The 21,806-nt window shown below is 28.7% G+C and overlaps 1 protein-coding gene across 1 annotated transcript in view; it reads right to left on the bottom strand.

The window, feature by feature from the left end:
* Positions 1-21,041, bottom strand: part of LOC142319633 (nitric oxide-associated protein 1-like) — a 32,120-nt gene extending 11,079 nt beyond the window's left edge. Inside the window, exons 1-6 of the mRNA XM_075357145.1 lie at positions 20,067-21,041; positions 16,309-16,487; positions 12,188-12,437; positions 10,471-10,677; positions 5,101-5,252; positions 2,352-2,496 (exon numbers count right to left, since the gene is read on the bottom strand). Of these exons, the coding sequence (XP_075213260.1) occupies positions 2,352-2,496; positions 5,101-5,252; positions 10,471-10,677; positions 12,188-12,437; positions 16,309-16,487; positions 20,067-20,619 (1,486 nt within the window). The 5' untranslated portion in view covers positions 20,620-21,041. The remainder of the gene's footprint in view (positions 1-2,351; positions 2,497-5,100; positions 5,253-10,470; positions 10,678-12,187; positions 12,438-16,308; positions 16,488-20,066) is intronic.
* Positions 21,042-21,806: the final 765 nt, after the last annotated feature.

Here is a 21,806-nt window from a genome sequence, read left to right as displayed (position 1 = left end):
CCGGTGCAATCCTGGCGCTACAACCTGTACAGTAAGGTTATGTCTGTTAGAGATTTCTCCTCCTCCATCGAGAGAAAAAAATTAATGCCCTGCTGTCGTGTAAGGAAGTACAAAAGTCAAGTCAAACTACAGCTTGGTAAAACATCAGCCCAACAGGGCTTTTCCAGACCTATCTACTACATATATATATATATAAATATACAGTTTATGTGTATGCTTATCAAGTAAGATTTTACATGTCTTTGTTCTACCAAAACACATAATTCTAGCATTGAAAAAATCCCAGAAGGATATATGAGGTCTGTTAAAAAAATAATTGAACTGTATTTTTTTTATTAATTTATTTATTTTATTAATTTTACAAATAGTTCTTGTTTCCTTCAAAATACTACCTTCCTCTATTCAAACACTTTTCCCAGCAATGTTTCCACTTCACAAAGCATCCTGGATAGCTTCATTTGAAATGGACTTTAAGATCCATGATGAATTTGCTTTAATGTTATTAATAATCTCAAAATTGTATCCTTTCATCATTTATTTTAATTTCAGAAATAAGAAGAAATCACAAGGAGCCAGGTCTGGCAAGTAGGTAGGCTGATGGAGGAGAGACATCTGATTTTTGGCACAAAACTGACAATTGACAACAAGTCTGAGTACGCAGGTGCATTGTTGTAGTGAAGAAACCATGAGTTGTCCCATCACAACTATGATCTCTTTTTGCAAAATTTTTCAAGTAACCATTGTAAAACACCTTGCTAGTACGCACAGTTCACCGATTCACCTTGAGGTAATAATTCAAAATGCACAATTCCATTAAAATCAAAGAAAGCAAAAAGCATCACTTTGTCATCGGATTCAGACTGACGTGCTTTCTTGGGGTGTGGAGATCCTTTGTCAATCCATTGTGATGATTGAACTTTTGTCTCAATGTCGTAACCATAAACCCGACTTTTGTCTCCCATTATGATCCTTTGTATGAATGTTTCATCAACATCGGCTTGTTTAAGAAGTTGCTGACAAACATCAAATGAGAAACAAAGTTTGCTGCAACTCTATGCATGTTCAACTTTTCAGTCAAAGTCATCCTATGTCAATTGTTCTGTACTTACAGTTGATCTATTAAATATAAATTAATTAATATATATATGTTTTGCCTGTTTTTTTCTTGATATCTCCATACTGGATGGGCTTATTTCAGATTAAATTTGGCTATGATTTCTGTATAAGAGGAATTGGTGTAATTTTGATCATTATTGTTTAAGGGAGCAGGGAGATACAGACCTCATCAGATCCAAATATCAAAAAATAGATAAACGTTTTTATATAATTTAATGCCCCTTAGGTATCTATGGTTCTTTCTGATGGTGTTTGGTCTTATTCAAACCCCCTTAAAAAAGGAGTAGAAAACACTATTTTATTTTTTGTTATTTCTTTACTCAAAACTCACATTCTTGTACCGATTAGACGATTTTATTACAGTAGTATGTCACTTTGGTTATATATTTAGGCAATCTCATTTCGGAATAAAGGATAACAAACCTCATTAAATTTCTCTTTTTGTTTTTTCATCAGTTTTGTTTGATACATTCACATAGGAATAATCATTTTTTTTAAATTTTGGCATCTAAGTACGGTTCATTGAGCCCATTTAATTTTGGTTACAATTAGTCAAGGAAATAGAGAAATATAATTGTCATGAATCCTGCACCTCAAAATTTAAATCGAATAATAAAATAAAACGTGAAATCAAAGTAGAATAAATAGCCCATGTGTAGAACACCTTGCATATTGGCTGAAACTGGAGGTCCAGTGTTATGAAATGTCAAATGTCAAACAGTCACACAGTTTCATGGATAAGTATTGGTAAGGTTTGTTTATAAAAATAAAATTTAACTAATTTAAAATAAACTATATTAGCCAAAATTTATTAGTCTTAAATTTGTATTTGAAGTGGCCTAACAATCAGAGTCGGATAACTTTTTCAGTGAAGCTGGGAAAGTCATACAATTCCTTGCCAACTTTTTAAGTTTTAAATTTATAATATATTTTTTTTAAATTCTTTTATTTATATCTTTTTTACTGAAACATAGAGGATGTAGCAAAATTTAATTTAATATTTAAAACATTTTTTTTTAAAAGAGAACAATGTTTTAAAAGTACATTAAAAAAAAACTATTTTTAATTGGTAAAAAAACAGGTATAAATATTTAGTGACAATAATCAACAAAACCTAGCAGGGAAAAAGCAATAATTAAATTAAAATGTTCAATTTTTTTACCAGAAATTTAAACCAAAGCTGAGTTTCTTAACTGAATGAATAAAAAAGAAAGAAAAAATAAGCAATTACTTACCAATAAGTTGGACAGGTTCAATTTGTTTTTTTGGAGCATTCTGCAATTTCCATAATCGTTTTTCAGCAGCTTTTATTGATTTTTCTTCTTGCAATCTACGTGTTCTAAGAAACAATCTTACCCCACTAGGACGTAAAATTGGGAACTGTAAATAAATTGTAATAGTAAATTCAAAATTATGTAATAAAAAAAAAAAATAATAAATAAATTTAAAAAACCAGAACATGTTTAGACAAAACATTTTAATCATATCAGTGATATGTGGTCAACACACAATTAATTTTTGCAAAAAGGTCTTCTAATAATACAAGGGGTGTCAATCTAGAACTATAAATTTTTAATGAATATAGAGCACACTTATGATAGTAAGAAATTCTTTTATTTTTTTATGTAATCCTGGATTACATTTATCCCACAGTTTCACTAGTAACTGGATACCTGCAGTGTAGAAACGTTTGTCGTTACATCGAAACCAAGATAGGACCGACTGCTTTACCTCATCATTCCTGTTGAAATGCTAGCCTCCTAGGAACAATTACTAGGGCCTAAACAGGTGAATATTGCTGGAAGCGAGGTCCAACTGTAAACGGGGGGGGGGGCAATAACTCCCAGCAAAGATCTTGTAGTGTACATGTCGTGCAGTGGGCTGCATGCGGTCAAGTATTGTCCTGCAGAAACAGAACACCTTTTTCTTGAAAGCAACTTCAGATGTTCATGAATGATTTTGTTTAGTTCCTGCAAAAGCATTTATTGTTTCTTCAATTTACTGACAAGTTATCCATCGATTATTAAGGATCAGTTCTTCCACTCGCTGAATGTTCACGGGAATGACTACATAGGCTCCGAACCACTTCGACTGGGATAGTCGCTCACTGATGTATGGACTTCTTTAAAATGTTTGAACCATTCAAATCTTTTACTGTGAATAAGAGTCTCATCACCATACTGTGCAAGGAGTCACGAATAAATCTCACCGGGTTTTACGCCTTCATTCATGAGAAAATTCATTAAAATGAGCTGTTAATTTTAAGAGTAAATACATGAATATATTAAATATAAAAAATTACAAAATAATTCATAGTTCGGAAGATATTAATGAAAATTACTTGAATACATCTTTATGTTCACGTTGAACAAGATGGAGAAATCTATGGGATTTTTATTTTTATATTTTTTAAATTAATATTATTTTAAAATTTATTGAAACAGTAGTATGTTAAATAAAATATTTTAATCCTATTTTAAACAGTGGGAAAATTATTATTTTTTAAATAGTTTGGTAAATTATTAAAAATAGTAATGAGAGAATAACAAGGTCCTTTCTTGCAATCAAAGTATTAATCGCTTGAAAAGTTATACACATTTTTATAAGAATTGACAGAAAAAGATATTGTTATTTTTAAAGCACAAGTAACAATTCTTTTTTACCAAACATCACACTTATATTTTTATATGTATAACATGAATCTATACAACTTTATAAAAATCGTATGAATACAGATTACATAACATTTGTGCATGATCATCGAAGAGTCAGTACGACAGAAAAAGTTGAATGTAGAACAAGATGCCAGCACCAAGCAAAAATTGTAAATAAAATACAGAATACAAAAATTGGAATCGCTTAGAGATGAACCAATTTTTCAACACAAAAGTAAATGCTTGGACTAAGTGAAGGTCATGAGGGAAAGCATTATCCCATGCTCTATATAATTCACACAAATCCACCGAACTTTGACTTATTTCTCAACTAAAGACGTATTTTTTCCTTAATGGAAAGACTTTTTAATAATTACCCAGTATATATATATATATATCAAGAGGGCTAAACAAGAAGTTCATAAATAAATTAACAAAATGTGTGCTCAAAAATTTTAAATATTCAAACATGATAAATAATATTATATCTTAATATAAAATAATAACCATTTTTTTTACGATATAAAAAAATGATATATTATATCATTTTCATAGGTTTATTCTTAACAGATTTTTATTTCAGATTTGCCATAATGTTTTTAAATGTAAATAATTTGATTATTAATTATGCAATATTTAGAGTACTTGCATAATTGAAGAAAAGATATACAATCAATTTGAGCCCTTAAAAAACTACACTTTTAGGTTTAAAATTATGCAGTATTAAAATGAAATTGAGAAAAAAAATCAAAATTCTTTTGATCCTCAATCGATAACCTTGACCAAAGGACCCATTTATTTCATTAAAATTATAGTGTAGAGTATAACTGATAAAAAAAATGGAAAGTTTTGGAAACAAATTTTAATTTTCCTGTTTGACCTCCTTGCTAGATAACTAACACATATAGCATTTTTAATAACGTATATGTCTTGAAAAACAAAAAAATTATCAGAAATTATACAAAATTAAAAATTTTTTTTTAAATTGTTAAGTTGGGTCCCGCACCCAAAATATTTGTTCTGAAATTTTTTAAATGTTTTAAATTTTGTTAACAATTTTTACACAATAAAATTTAAAATGCTAAAATTAATATGTAAATGTAAACAAAGAAACATTAATTAAAATAAAAAATATCACTGAAGATGGATGGGCCTGAAAATGTTTTGATGAACATAAAAAAGTAAAGTTAAAAGTGTTCTCTAATTCTGTACTTTGTGGAAGCTAAAAAAATATTATATTATATATATAGTTATTTAACATAATAGAGGAAAAAATGGACTATCAAAATTTTAATCTAAATAAATTCAAATATATATATATATACAGTACTTTAAGGAGATTCAATGTAGTTCCAGGCCAAGGGGCAGTTGTAGCACGTTGAAGTAAGTCAATAGCTTTCACTTTACAATAATCCGATTGAAGAAGAGCGTTAAACAACGTTGATTTCCCAACATTAGTACAGCCCACCAGATAAACATCGCCTGCAAGAAAAATTATTAATTTATAAATATATAAATAAACAGAAATCTCATGAGAGAATATACTTTACGAATAATATGAAAATTTAAATTCTATGCATCTAAAATGATTTTAACAATCAGAAAATATTTTTATATTTATTATTACAAAAAAATCCTGTTATATTTAATTAGATTTTTAATGTAAAACTAATTCATTTAATGTTTTAAAGAGCAATAATTTTCAATTCCTAAGAATTATAACAAAACTCAGTATTTTCACTCAGTATTTTTGAAAAGTCCTGAAAAATTAAATAACTTTTAAACTGACAAAAATAGAAAATTGATTGCAACTTCATTTATGAATAAGGTAGTTAGAGTTGTTTACTTAATATTTAGTTAAAATATTACAAATATATTTTGATACAAAAAAGATTGCAATCACTATCTCACTTTGGTTTAAATGCGGCTGAATCATATCTACAGTGATAAATTAACAGAAAAGGAGCGTCACAGTTGCAGAGTAGATCTCCAAGCCCAATGACTACACTTAAATATTTTCTTGAGAGTTATAATAAAACTAGGGTTTTTAAAAAGCAGCTGAACAGCGCTACCGTATAAATGAAAAGATAATTACTCACAAAGGAGTAATCGCAGAATATGGAAAAAAAAATTTATTATAGATCAACATAGTATCAAGTAGTAGAAGGAAAATATTCTGAATATTTGCTTATAAATAACCAGATAAAATATTAAATTACTCATTACAAAACCAACATGTTCATGTGCGTTAATCCTTTTGCAATATTTTAAAAATTGTAATAAAATATTTAACCCATTTGTGCCCTAATCTTTTTTTGTTTCCAATTTCCTAAACTGTTGTTAAAATATAATGTTAAAATTAGATTTGCCTGTTCGTGTAATTTTCTGGTATTACAATTATTAGAGAATGTAATTTAGTAAAAAACTAGACAAAACACAAGATGAAAAACAGACTACCTATGTAAATAAAATATAACATAACAGAAATACTGAATTTAGAATCAGTCTAAATCATAAATATCGCATATAATCATTAAACATTTTTTAATTTTAATGATTTTAATTGCTGCTACTACTATATAAATCATTCACTTGACTAAATCCTATGAATGCTGAATTTAAAATATAGAAAGATGATAACAAAAATCTACATGCTAAACTAACAAATAAACTTTGCTAAGTAATTTGCCATCCAGACATTAGTAAAACAACAAAATTTAACTGATACTATATACATAAAAACTAGTTACTAATTTTTAGGATATTCCTGACAAATTCAGGGAGACAAAATTTACAGGCTTTCAACATTCAGAGTAAAATTCTTCTGCACGGTGTATGTGGTGATCCACTTTGCATTTTTTCTGTGCTGCTTTCCCACATTGTGTACACCTTATGAGGATTTGATTTTTTCTAAAAAAATTGGATTTTTCATCACACCTTACTTCTAGCACGAAGGAACATTTTTACTTGGCCTCCCAGTAAGTGCTCGGACTACAGAACATGTACCTAAGTATAAATTGACCACATATGACCAAATATCTAGTAAAAGCTAGCACATCTAAGTTACCCGCTCAATCTTTAGGTGTGATGTGAAATAGTTGCCGTGAATTATTCATATACATTAAAACAAAAAGCTATCATCAGCTAGTACCAAATTCTGTTCCTTATATCGATTCAGTAATTAGATATATTTTCATTTGTTTGATCGACTACGGACATACATTTTTATAATGATGTATACAAGCTGGATGGGTGACATCAATTTTTTTTCAGGGCATTGCTCCATATTGTTAATCCAGTTGGTGACACATTTCTCATTATAGGTAAAACAGTAACTATGTTATTGTCATGGTGTCTTACCATTGTTACTCTAGTAACTTCATCTGTAACCTGAGGTAACTGCCTCGATTTTCTTTATTGTACAAATCTGGTTTTGGGAGTGGTGCCTTTTCTACACAATCTGAACTCACCATTCCTGTTGCATGATGCCCGTACTGTTGAAAAGCATTTGTAAAGCAAAATGACATAAGAGTTATTGAAAAATAAGTCATTACCACCAATCCTAGAAATGAGGTCAACAACCACTGAACCCCCAACACCCAGTATACATTACCCATACAAGCACCTTGAAGCGGTTCCGCATGAACAATACGTCTGAGTTTGACACAAACAGCCCACATTTTGTATCCAAAACAAATTGGCCTACCATGCAAATGTTGTTTGGCACCATATCTCCTATAAAGCATCACGAATTTGTTAACATCACCAGGAAAAAATTTACACCATCAATCAATCATTCAACATATTCCAAAATTTTTCCAAAGCGATCATCATTTTTCAATTTCAAGTTGTAACAAAAATATTCCGTATTCACAATACTTCATGATCTCTCTAATATGTATATGATTGATATGTTTGTCTTTGTTAATTATCTGATTGATATGATCTCTCTGATTGTGTATATCATGAGATACCTAATGATCTCATCAAATCGATTCTGGGACATGGCTCTACACACCGAGGCATTTTGTACATTAACTACGGTCACCCAATACATTCATCTTGGCGGTATCCAGAAATAAACAAAATGGCTATAAAAAGGTGAATATCATTTTTCGATAATTTAAATGATTTGTTCCCTTTTTCAGTATAATAACAAACTGAATTTTCAATGATAAAGTCAAGTATTACATCATCAAAAAATTTATTAAAAAATCTGTGGCGAACAATTTTCATTTAAGAAACCTTTACCCATTTCTGTCCAGTGAATGCATTTATTTTTGTTTGGTTTTTCGGTACTTATGTACTAACACCACCGCAGCTACAGCTTTATTTAAAAACAAAGTAAATCGGATTTCGGTGGAAAATGGGCCGATATAGAGTTTAAAATAGTTTCAAAACAGTCTCTTTATTAATTTTAATAAATGGTTATTTATATTTATAAATATAATTTAACCAAACTTAACCTACGCTTGCTTCGCTCGCTAACCTTGACTAACTAATTAACAGGAGTGTTTTGATTATTTAAATAATAAATAATTGCAATAATTACTGAATTTATTTAATAAATACTCAAAAAATTACGGTGTTAATTTTTGGTTAAATTTGGTTAAATTTTGGCTAATTTTGGTTAAATTATATTTAACCAAACTTAATTTATTAATTATATTATTATTTATTATAATTAATAAAGAGACTGCTCTCTTAACAAAGATAAAGCTCAAAATTTCCTCTATCATGAATCTGCACAGGAAATGACCAAAGACGTTTTAGATTATGACCTCTAGTGATTGAAACCCACTGTCAACAGATGTAGACATCCAATTTCTACCGATTGTCACAATTTATTATCAGAAATATGATAATAATCATATTTCTGATAATAAGGAAACAGTAAGCAAACTAACTGACAGTAAGGAAACAAATCTATACATAAAAAACAAACATACCTTGAATGGTGTGTCATGTTAAGTTATTGATGGTATAGTATGGGAAAGAGATTTTGCATGGTATCACGTTACAGTAGACCAACACACAACAGGAAAATATTACAATTATTATTGTATCATTTACTCAATTGAAATTTAAAAAAATGTACAAAGTTGATCAATTTTGACAGTGAGCACAAATAATCAAAAAATTGATTATTTGATTATTTTTTATTAAGTATGAATCTTGTAGACTGATATTTGGAAAATTAAAAAAGTTAACTTACCTCTGTGTTCATATTTATAAATGTACTTACTTTGTTAATAGAAGAGCTACCTTCCTGGCACCATAACTCTAGAGCTATGGTGCAAAAAGGATAGTATAGTAATCATTCAAAAAAATGGAGTACAGGATTTTTTTGCATTTCTGAATGTTTCATGATCCAGGGACCCCAAAAAACAAAAAAAAAGTGAAGGGTTTGTACATATGTACATAAGGGTGTTGTATGTTGGAAGCTTAATAACGTTTGACTGGATAAAATAATTTTGTAGATAGAAATTTTGTAGACAAGTGTTTATGAAGCAATTTGTTAGTAAAATTTTGGGATCAATATCTCCAATGCGGGGGGAGGGATTGAGGGTTAAATTTCTCAACTGTATACCTTTTAACAGAATTTTTTTATGTCTTCCTAAGCGTAGTAGTACTGCAAGGCGAAAAAACAATAATACTTTGGGGCCAATATTGAAAGAAAGAGGGAGATCAATGTTTAAAAATATAAATTTTCTGAATTTTTTAAAACTGTTTTAATTTAATTAAACATACAATATTACAATAAAGTTTCATCATAATTCATCCCCACCCCAAAAAACAATTCTTAGGTAATATTTTATTGGTTGTACAATTTTCAGTTGAATTTTTTTTCATTTCTTTCATTCAACAAAGTATCATGTATCATTATATTTTCACCACATATGAATATATAGCCAACGCCAGGAAAGAATAACAACTTTGTTGTTAGCTTTTTTTTTGATACAATAACAATATCCACTAGCTCTATTAAAGCACTGTCAATAAAACTATTTTCAAGTAACTCAACAACATAATACTTTGGCTTAAAAGAAAGGTCCTTTTTAATAAATTTATCAATAAAACAAAATAAAATTAGAAAACTTTCTTACATGGAAACAACCTTTCTCTGTCAATGAATTTTAAATAATACTAATTAAAATAACATTACATAGCGAAGCTTAGAGAGAGCTGCATCTAACCAGTCAAAGTATCAAAAAAAATTTTAATATTTTTTTTTATAAAACCCTGAATTTAAAAAAGAGACATTCAAACCAACACAATGGTTATTCTTCATCCACTGTATTCATCTGAATCCTTTCTCTTTCCCAAGTTGAAGAATGGAAAATTTGACATGATTCAAGCAGAATCATACACAGGCAGTGTTAAACACATTCACCAAAAGAATCTTTCAAGATTATTTAATTCAACACAGAAGAACTGGAAATTAGCGTGTCTGAGCTCCCAATTGAACTACTTTGAAGGTGGACCAATAAATAAGATCCAAATATAATGATTGATGAACTTTTGGATAGTACCTCATATTTGAATATTCCAAAATATTTTCTGAAAACTGGTGGTTGACAGACTTAAGGACTGAACACGTTTAGATCTATAGATATTTTTTAAAGTGTTATATCAACTTAATTATTGAACTGTTTGTTATAAAATAAGAGTAAATCAATTAAAAACTGATTAAACTTACCTCTATATTCCCATACATTATACAACTGATTAATTAATTCTTCAACACCGAAACCACTTTTAGCAGATATTAAAGACGTATAAATAACATTTGCATTTTTAGGAACTGCTGCTTGAAGCGACTGCTTAGCTCTATGAATCCAACCTTTCCTATCGCCGACTAAAAGATCAACTTTATTGCCAATTAAAAATAATGGCCTCTTTCTACCTACAAAAATATTTTTTTTTTAAATTACTGAAAAGTCTCCTTCAACTTCTAATTAATAAACACACAGTTATATGTTGTACGATCTAAATTTCAAAATGATGTCATTAAATCTAATCTCTGACAAATTCTTGATACTATAAATTACCAAAAAACACTGCCATGCAATAATTAACCAGTATATCTTAAATATATAGTTTTACTTAACAGTAAAACATTAAAACCATGAAATTTAGCAAATACTTCTACTTCTTTTTCTGTTTAGCCTCTGGAATCACTGTAAGCTATTACTTCAGAGGATGATATGTATGAATGTAAATGGGCTGTAGTCTTGAACAGTTTCAGGTGGACCATTTCTGTCACGTGTGGTTAATTGAAACCCAACCAACAAAAAACAATGGTATCCACGATCTAGAATTCAAATCCAAATTTTTTTTTCCAAAAGTTTTGATTTTTTTTTAGCAACTATACTCTAAATACAGTATAATTTTGACTACAGAAACATCACTTGGTCAAGAGGTTGTCTGGGGATCAAACGAATTTTGATTTTTCTCTCAATTCAATTACACTGGGCAGATAATGATGTAGACAACGATACTGAAATTCATCTATTACGACAATATTTTTTTTTAAATGTAGTTTTAACTGCATTTCATTACTCAACATGTTTGAAATTATTTTATTCTTTGGCTTTGATTAATTGATATGTAATTAACTGTAATTTTGCAGCAAGATGTAGCTCTTTTTTTCTGTTTAGCAAGGTATTACTTCAGAGAATGACATGTATGAATGTAAATGAACTATGGTCTTGAACAGTCTCAGGTTGACTATTCCTGAGATGTGTGGTTAATTGGAACCAACCACCAAAGAACACCGGTATTCAAATCCATATAAAAGTAACTGCCTTTACTACCATTTGAACCTTAGAACTCTCGACTTCAAAATCAGCTGATCTGTAATGACAAGTTCATCACTAAAGCAACCCATTGGTTTCAGCAACATGTAGCTCCAACTAATTATATTCAGTCACTAAAAAACGTTTTAAATGAACATTTTGAAGAACAGTGGATCAGTAGGGACACAGAATTCAGTGGCTGCACACAAATCCAGATTTAACAACCGGTGACAACTCCCATCGGAGCATATTCAAGGAAACATTTCCCGTTTTCAAGTAAGGTGCATTGATGAATTGAAAACTGCTGTTAGGGACTGTATAATTTTTATTTTTCAACATGGGAAAGAATGTCTAAACACAGTTGGTGATTGAAAAAATGTGGGCAGACAATGGAAGAGCATACACAGATCTAATTTAAATTAAGTTTTATCAGTAAATATATTAAACAAATGTTTATTCCTATAAATATAAGGGGACTTTATGGCCACTTATAGAAGATCGAGTTTGAATAAAACCGGTCAACCGGCATCTGCAAAAGAAAAATACTGAACAATCTTACTTTCAAGATAGTTCTCGTGTAAAATAATTTTTTTTTTAATCTTTATAAAATATACTGACCAATTATATTAAGTATTCCAGGCCATATACTGCAAGGAAAATCAGTAATATCCACCATTAAAATAACTAACGCTTCTTCATTTTTAATTTTTGATAATAAACGTGGATAATATTCAGGATCGACAGAAACAGATAAAGCTGTATTATAATTTTTCATAAAATGACATCTTTGACAAGTTATACTACGTAAATCTTGCACAGTACATGATGAAAATATTTTACTCGGTAAATATCCGGGTATACCTGGATCCTAAAATAAATCAAAAAATGTAATAATACGATTATAATAAAAGTTAATAACAAAATTCATAAAAAAAAATTCTAGGATAAAGCAAACACTAAATTTAAATGAAAATAATGCGTATTAAACCACAAAAATGAATATCTAAGAAAAAAAAATGAAAACAATGATTAAATGTTGGTTGAGTCACAAAATGATTTTTTTTTACTTTCTCAGATACATAATTCTACTACATAAGGAAATATGCCTTAATAAGGTATAATTTCGCATCATGGAGTTTTTGTAGGTCTTGATGTTTCATGACCTCTTCCACTCAAAAAAAGAAACATAATTTTTGCATTGGAATATTCTGGATGAATGTTTAAATGTTAGCCTGTTTTTTATTTGATATTTCCAGACTGGATACACCACTTCAATTGAAATCTAATATAAAGATTCAGTAGAACATGTGGAAAGGATACCATATGCAAGGTTTCCTATGGAAGCCATGAAATACAATGTTCATAAAGTTAAATATCGTAGTACTTAATTTATAAGTAGGACCATTTTCTTGTAACCAGCAGTTTCACTCTTCATTTTGAGGTGAAGCTTGAATTTGTAATAATTTCTGAACAATGTTCTTTAGTTAATATTTTTTTCAAAAAATCATTCTTTGTTGCAAAATAAAGCACCAAACGAAGTGGGCAACTCTAACCGAAAGTCCAGTTTCCTAACATTCTCCTGGAAAGGAGAATCATAATTGATTAATGTCGTGTAAACTGTCAACTTGTAAGACTGACCGATGACCTCAACTACATTTCCTATTCCATAAAGTAGACGCTAAATTAAAAATAGTGTATTAATTAGCACCACACAATAGAGAAAGTTAGGCACAGAAACGTCTGGCATTCAGAATAAGATCAAAATGATTAAATGTTTAATATATAATATATTTCCAAAAGCATAAACAAAATTCAGCTTAACCTGCCAAAATACAGAATCAATAAGAGCTCTTACCTTATCTTATTATTTTTCTCTCTCTTTTCTACATATCAAAAGCATTTTCGAGGAAATTCCTCATCATCAGTTAATTAAAATTAAAAATTAATTACACAATAAAATGCTAAACATTAATATAATTACAAATAAGACATGATATGCATGTCAAATAATTAAAAATTGAAAAACATTAAAACGTTTTGTATTTTTTTAAACATGTTTGTGGCCAGTCACTAAATACAACACTGTACTAATACAATGTACACTTTACCTAATATTGACAAAAGTGCTGCTATCTATAGCAGCTTTGATAAGAGTATCATTATCACATTCTGTCTGCAGACTGATTAAGCTAAATTTCTATCTCTATTTATATATATGATATTTTTCTAAAATGTTCAATTTTTTATTATCATTTTCTTTTGTGACTTATTTTTAAATTAGATTCTGTGTCAGTAATAAAGTGTTTATTCACTATTAGATGGTCGGCAACATTAGAAAAATCCAATTTATTGTTTATATAATATCTAAAATATTCTAAAAATGTTACTTTAAATGATCTATTAGTTTTTCCAATACAAATTTAACACAATCATTACATATTATTTTATAAATACCACATAAACGATTAAAATTGTTATTATCATGGTTTTTTAAATGCTTTATTATATGATTGTTGGACTTATATGCTGGTTTATATTTTTCATCATTATAAATGATTAATTAATTTTCAATAATATTATTAGTACAAGAGTATTTTATACAGATATTATCAGTGTTATATATATTATTTATAGGTTACAACGTTGTTAAGTTTTTAGATTTTGTTTTTTAGGCTTTACATCCATTTTTTACTGCAATACTCTTTATAATATTTATTTCTACATCCACTTTTTTCTTGTTCTGTGTGAAATGTATCGCTCTATTTAACACTTTTGTAAATAAATCAATTTTGGGTGACCATGAGCGATTAGATTTTCTATTAATAGTTATTTTACATGTTGTAGATTTTCTGTATATTGATGTTATAATATGATACTTTTTGTTGATTTCAATATTAACATCTAAAAAACTTATTTTTCTGCGCTTATCTGTTTCAAATGTAAATTTTAAATTATCATGATAGTTTTTCAATATTATAAGATGTTCATCATTTATAACAGGTTCAAAGATAACCAAAATGTAATCAACATATCGAATCCACAATAGCATTTTGTGTATATGAGTAATACCATAAACTATTTTATCTTATTTTCGAATTTCTGCAAATAAATTTCAGAGATGACGTTCGATAAAGGAAATCTCCATCAGTAAAGTATTCTCTTGTGTATAATATGCATTATTAAATTAGAAGTAGTTTTGTTGACATATGGTTCTAATAAAGGTGAGAAAATTATCAATAGATTTTGGATTTCATTATTATTTTTTAGTTTATCTTTTTTATATAAATTGTATGATCTACAGGAATATTAGGGAATATACGAGATCTGTAAGTTAAGTAATGAGACTAATATTTTTTAGCAGCCAAAGTGGCAACACTGTAAAGTTACTAGTAAACATATGGTTACATGAACAGCTGATTTATATCAGGTATTAATATTTTTAGTTTGTTGTTGCCACATGAGACGTCAATAAACTTTTCGTGAAACAAGTTTTTGTTGTGTTACAAAAATGAGTGATACTAATTATGAGCAATGTTGTTCGATCAGGTTTTGTGTTAAACTCTGAGAAAATGATATTTTCAATTTTTAAAAATTGAAAAGGTGTATGGAGATGACATTCTGTCATGTGCTCATGTTACCATTTTCAGAGGGTTGGGAATCAGTTGCGGACGATCAACTGCAAACATAATCAAACAGGGCAAACGGTAAGACCGTTAACATCAAAAAGTAACGACAATATTGAGCGAATCAGAAACTTGATAAGATACAACTGGTGATTAACTATCAGAATGATTGCAAAACAATTGAATTTGAACCATACCACAGTCCGTCAAATTTTGACAAACGAATTGGACATGAAAAGATTTTATGCAAAATTGGTCCCTAAAAGCGTCACCGTTGAACAGATAAACAACAGGGTGGAATTGCGCCGTGATCTTCTAGAGTGAATTGATACTGAACCTGATTTTCTAAAAAAATGTTATTACTGGTGATGAAACTTGTTTATTTGAGTACAACCCAGAATCAAAACGACAAAGCAAGGAGTGGCACACTTCAAACTAACCACATCCCAAAAATGCAAAAATGAGGAAATCAAAAATCAAAACCACACTAATTTGTTTTTTCGATTAGTAATGGTATTGTCCATAATGAGTTTTTGCCTACAAGACAGACTGTAAATCAATATGTTTACTGAAAAATTCTTGAGAGACTGCGGAAAAGAGTTGCTTGTGTGAGACCAGCCATCAAAGACAATTGGATGCTGCATCATGACGATTCACCTTGTCACACTACACTCCCACTTAGAGTTTTGACTAAGAAAATATTATATTATATAATAATATATTTATATGGTAAATCAATCTTAGATCTAAGTATCTTATCGATTATTTTTTTAATAAAATAACAAGGTACAGATTTATATTTAATTAACGAATGCATTGGGTTACCTTGCTTGTGTATTTTAGGAAGACCAGAAAGTTTCAGGGCAAATGGTTTAAATTGATATAATCTAGTGGGAGACTACAATTTATAATCATAATCCAAAATTGTCTTACAATTTGTTATTAAACGTTTTGTAATCTTTAAAAATTTATTAGCCGGGTCTTTTATTTACTTAAAATTATTAACGGTTATATACTTTTCAACTGAATTATTATATTTTTCAATGGCATACATGTTTTATCTGATTTTAGTATAACAAAAATATTTTCTTTTAACCCATCTGAGAATTAACTTACTTGGCAATGTAAAAGGGCACCACAACCGCCGCAAGGAACATTGCTCATTGGTATAGTACTGTCTGGTGTACCATATTCAGAACGTTTATTAAATTCTAATAATTCCTCATCTGAATCTTGTTCTTCCTCAAATATGTCATAATCTTTCATCCATTTTTTATTAGATATATGTTTAGTATCTGAAAAGTCAGTCAAAAATAAGGTACTTGCGTATTAACGCCACCGCAGCTACAGCTTTATTTAAAAGTAGTCAATCGAATTTCGGTGGAAAATGGGCCGATATAGAGTTTAACATAAATAAATAAATATTTATTTTATAAATACAATTTAACCAAACTTAACTTATGCTCGCTAACCTTGACTAATTAACACCATAATTTTTTGATATTTATTTAATAAATTCAGTAATTATTTATTATTTAAATAATCAAATTATTATTATACGCGATGCAAGCGTAGGTTAAGTTTGGTTAAATTATATTTATAAAATAAATAAATATAAATAACCATTTATTAAAATTAATAAAGAGACTGTTCATTTTCCACCAAAATCCGATTGACTACTTTGTTTTTAAATAAAGCTGTAGCTGCGGTGGCGTTAATACGTAAGTACCAAAAATAATTTTAATATCGCAGATAAAAGTTATTATATATAACTTTTACATTTTTTTATTATGAAAAACTTAGTAGCAATGTTATAAGTAGATTTGCTTACATTGATTACAGTAACTGACCATAAACAGGCGGCTGAAATTTTATCTTTTGATAATTCACATGTAAAACATAGATCCTCACTTCAACATGTAGAATATGTAATGCTGCAGGGAAGTCTCCTCAGTCACTTCCGCTTTTCTTATTGTTAATTAATGCCTCAAAATCAAGAACCATTTATTACCCTCATCACAGGTTATAAAATTAAATCCATACCTGATGATAATTATATAAAAGGATTTCTAATTTTTACACTACTAGTTCAAATAATTATTCAATGAATGTATCTTAACCATTTAAATACACATAACATTTCATTCTGCTTCTCAGATAGATGCTAAACATTATTTCAATTAATGGTATATCCCTAACCAAGTTATTTTCCACTGAAGCATTTCAGTAAAACATTAAGCCATAGTGATTATTAAAAATATTTATTAAGCTTATATTTTCCCTTTATATTTACTTATTTATATCTTCCCTTCTGAAGTAAAATATCACCTCTTGGGATTTCCAAAAAAAAAGTCAGAATACATACATTTTCAAGATAAAAAAATGCGGAGTCTCAGATCATTGTTTGGTACCTCAAATAAACCTAATTAACAATGTGTTTATAAAATGCAAGCTTTGTTAAAAACTGAAGTCGCTCATTAAAAAAAAAAAACCTTATCTACACATAACCAGACAACCAAGCAATGTTTTCATATAATTAAAGAACAATAATTCAGCTTACAATAAAGTGGTTGCTTTATTATTCTTAAATAAATTACCAAACCATTTAAAATAGAATTAGAAAATTTTCTTTTAAATAAAATATATTCTGTATTGTTTCTTAATCATGTATTCTATGATATTCTGATCAAGGTTTTACCACAGTTTCCCTTAATCCAACCAGGCAATTGCAGGAGCATTTCGTGGTAAAACTGATAGGTATCGCTTGTTAAGATGAATACCACCTACATTTTAACGTTCTTATGCAGATATGTAACCATATATTTGATTTGGAGACGGCAAAAAGGAAACCACTTCACTTCTCATTCCTGTAGTAAGGTTGGTTTTCATTCTTGAGAATCAGAATAAAATTTCTGTGGTAATATGACGGAACAACATTACACATGGTAAATACCACTATGGTTATGATCGATAAATTATCTGATTGATTTTAGAGAAATAATATTATTATTTAAATATTAAAAACCCGGTGAGCAATTTTTTTGATGAAAATTCAGAAGGATGCACAAATTTGCATCAATCTCTTTTTACTTTCTTTTTCCCGTTTAGCCTCCGGTAACTACCATTTAGATAATTCTTCAGAGGATGAATGAGGATGATATGTATAAGTGTAAATGAAGTGTAGTCTTGTACATTCTCAGTTCGACCATTCCTGAGATGTGTGGTTAATTGAAACCCAACCACCAAAGAACACCAGTATCCACGATCTAGTATTCAAATCCGTGTAAACTCTGGCTTTACTAGGACTTGAACGCTGTAACTCTCGACTTCCAAATCAGCTGATTTGGGAATACGCGTTAACCACTAGACCAACCTGGTGGGTTTTGCATCAATCCCTTAATTTTTATATGTGTAACTGAAAGGACAAACATATCGCTCTATAACTTTAAATTATATTTTTCATTAAATTATATAAAAAAAGGCTTTGATCAAGCAGAGATCTTTATAAAAGTATAAATTTTGACATAGTTATATATAAATAAATATTAAATTTTGTGGTATGTTATTCCACAGAAAAAAAAGGAACTGATCAATATTTGCCTGGATGAATCAAGGGAAACCACAGTAAAACTTTGAACAAAGAAGATCACAAGATATACAATTAATTATAAGTAGTTAATATGCAAGATTAAAAAGGCCAAAATAATTATACTTAAGATGCAAACACGTGAAATAATGTTAAAGTAAATGTAAATTATGCTAAATATAAGTAATGCAAGGGGTAGCTGAAATGTAACATACAGTCCTTCAAAACCGACAAATGAAAAAAGATAGTCAAATCAAACAAATATTGTAAAAGTACATTTTATTTGCTACAAAAAACTTATTTATTTTTCCACTTATAATCATTAAAAGCTACACATTTCTCCCAACGGTAAACAAATTTTCTCATTCTATCACTAAAGAATACTGCAGTATTTCCTTGATCCACAATCACACTGCATCATTCAATTCATCGTCTGTGGTGAAATGAAACATTCCTCTTTAATTGTGGAAAGAAGTAAAAATCGCAAGGTGCCAAATCTGGTATTTTACTCAACCGAAAGAAATACACCAAAAGACTGTTGCAATTTCTATGTGATAGTGAGATGGAGAACACAATATAGCGATTTTTCTTAGATGAGGTTAGTTATGAAATACTGTGTGAGCAGTGAAAATAGTCAAATGGTGATGTTCTATTATTTATTACTCATTTTTATTCATGTTCCAGTTTTTTATTCAATGTTTGGTGTATATTATCTAATTATGTATGATCATTTACCTTTATTTAAGTTGCTAATGACTGTTATTATTGATGCAACTAGAAAAAATGAAATAAAGTTGTCTTTTGATTAGAAAATTAAAAAAATAGCAGCACAGCTTCAACTAAATCTTGAGAGAAAACAAATATAAAATATTTCCTTATTAATACAATAAAGAATACACATTAAATATAAATAAAATTCAGAAAAACTAAATAAAATATTTGACAATGTCAGAATGGCAGTTCAAACAGACCAATATGTTAAATAATTTTGGATTAAACACAATTAAATTCATATTCATGATAACAATGGAAACTTTCCTAAGTCTTGAGGCTACAAAGCATTCCCCAGCTACCATACCTAACTAAAGCTACCAGTCAAATATCTTTCTCTTACATATACTGACTTAAACTAATTTTTTTTAAATTATTTGAAAGACAATACTACTTTGTTAAATGCAATTAGCACTTAAGTAACCAAACATAATGAAATCTGAAAAATAGAAAATAATAAATAAATTTTAAGAAAAAATATAAACATGTGTGTGTAAATTATAAATAAACATCTTACTGTCTTTTATTAAGTTATGAACATCACTTTCCTTATACAAACAGTTCACTGATTCTTTCTCATTCTCTGGAAAGTTGCATTCATCAGCATTATTAAAATTCACATCATCGGTACCTGACACTTTTACTTTAGATACATTATACGGTAACACAACGGAATTGGTTTCTTCACTTTTTGTTAATTCATCCTTTTGCTCATTAGTAATTAAACAAGATCTATTGTCATCCTCTAAAATATATTTCAATGAGGCTGGAGCTAAAGAAATCCTACTGAGATTTTTCTCTTCTGATTTACTTCTTCCAATCTCTTTCTTTTTTTGAAGCAAAAAATCTTCATATTTATAAAACGAATGATATATCACTTTTTCTCTAAAATTATTCCTCAATTCCTTAAAAGCTACATAGTTTTCATAATCTGTTTTCAATTCTGATGCACTTTTAAAAGAATAATTACGTTTAACGAAACATGAATTGCGATACAAAGATTTATTTAAAACTTTCAAAAATATTGAATCACTCAAAAATTCGCGACGAAAAAATAATATACCGCTCATGTTTATACAAAACTTAAATAAAATACGATAATCAAAACATCATAAAAGTATGGTTATGTTCACAATAATTTCACTTTTGACAAACCATCAAATACGGGTTTTACGTCCAAATAGGATCAAATATATCTCCCGTAATTATCGTTTAGCTTAGTTTACATTCTAAACTAAATATCGTTCACATAATATGCATAAGTTTTGGTTTCGTACTTATACAAACTTACACATGTTCAAACACAACCTCACGTTTTAGTAGCCCATCTTCTATACTGCGCTGATTAATTGAATATCGATCATTATTATCGTTCACTAGAATCAGTTTTGTAAACTAGTAGTCTTAACAAGTAATTTTCAGATTTCGGTTAAGTAATTATAACGGTCAGATAGCTCCTTTTTTACACCACTTACATTTTTATTACATAATTATATAAAAAAAGTATGTTAATTAGCTTTTTTAAGCCTTAAGTATTCTTTGCATTGCCCATTGCTCGTTTCAGAAAATAAAATTAATTGATCTCTCAACAGCTATTCATTGTCGAAGGATAGTATATTCAATATTGCCGAGCAGCTGAAGCTCGCTGTAACTCTAAACTCATTAATATATATGTTACTAAAATATATGTAATAGGAGAATACAATCTATACTATTATATAAAGAAGAAAAGGATATTTACTGGTTCAGAATAAACAAAAAAATTTGATGCGGACACTACATAACTTCCTTGTACGCCTGATAAATTACACATACACATTTTTTTTTAAATGAAAAGTACATAAAATTTTATTTCATTAATAACTTATGATATTTTTTCATACATCATATGAAAAATACCATATATTTATTATTATTATTGAATTATTATTTATTGCAAATCTTTTTTTACATTCAGAGGTAATAATTATTAATAAATCAATATAATTTTTAAAAAAGGTTGCAAAAAGAAAATGAAGTCTGATTTGAATCGATGTGCCTTTCTCTTGTAAGATCCAATACTTCATTAATTAAAATTTCATTTTCCTATATCCCTGGAACCAATGAAAATAAGTACCACATATGACATATCACTGAGAATCTCTCAATGATATGGGCTTATTGTTGCAGTTAAGAAAAATTCCAAAATCTAAATGATTTTGGATTTAGACACTTTTTGTCTAGTCGATTGCAATCAAAATGGGAGGTGCACAACTAG

The sequence above is a fragment of the Lycorma delicatula genome, chromosome 2, assembly GCF_047948215.1.
Source record: "Lycorma delicatula isolate Av1 chromosome 2, ASM4794821v1, whole genome shotgun sequence".
In the NCBI taxonomy this organism is placed as follows: domain Eukaryota; kingdom Metazoa; phylum Arthropoda; class Insecta; order Hemiptera; family Fulgoridae; genus Lycorma; species Lycorma delicatula.
Note: the sequence above shows the minus strand (reverse complement) of the source record. Positions and strands in the feature narration are given on the sequence as shown.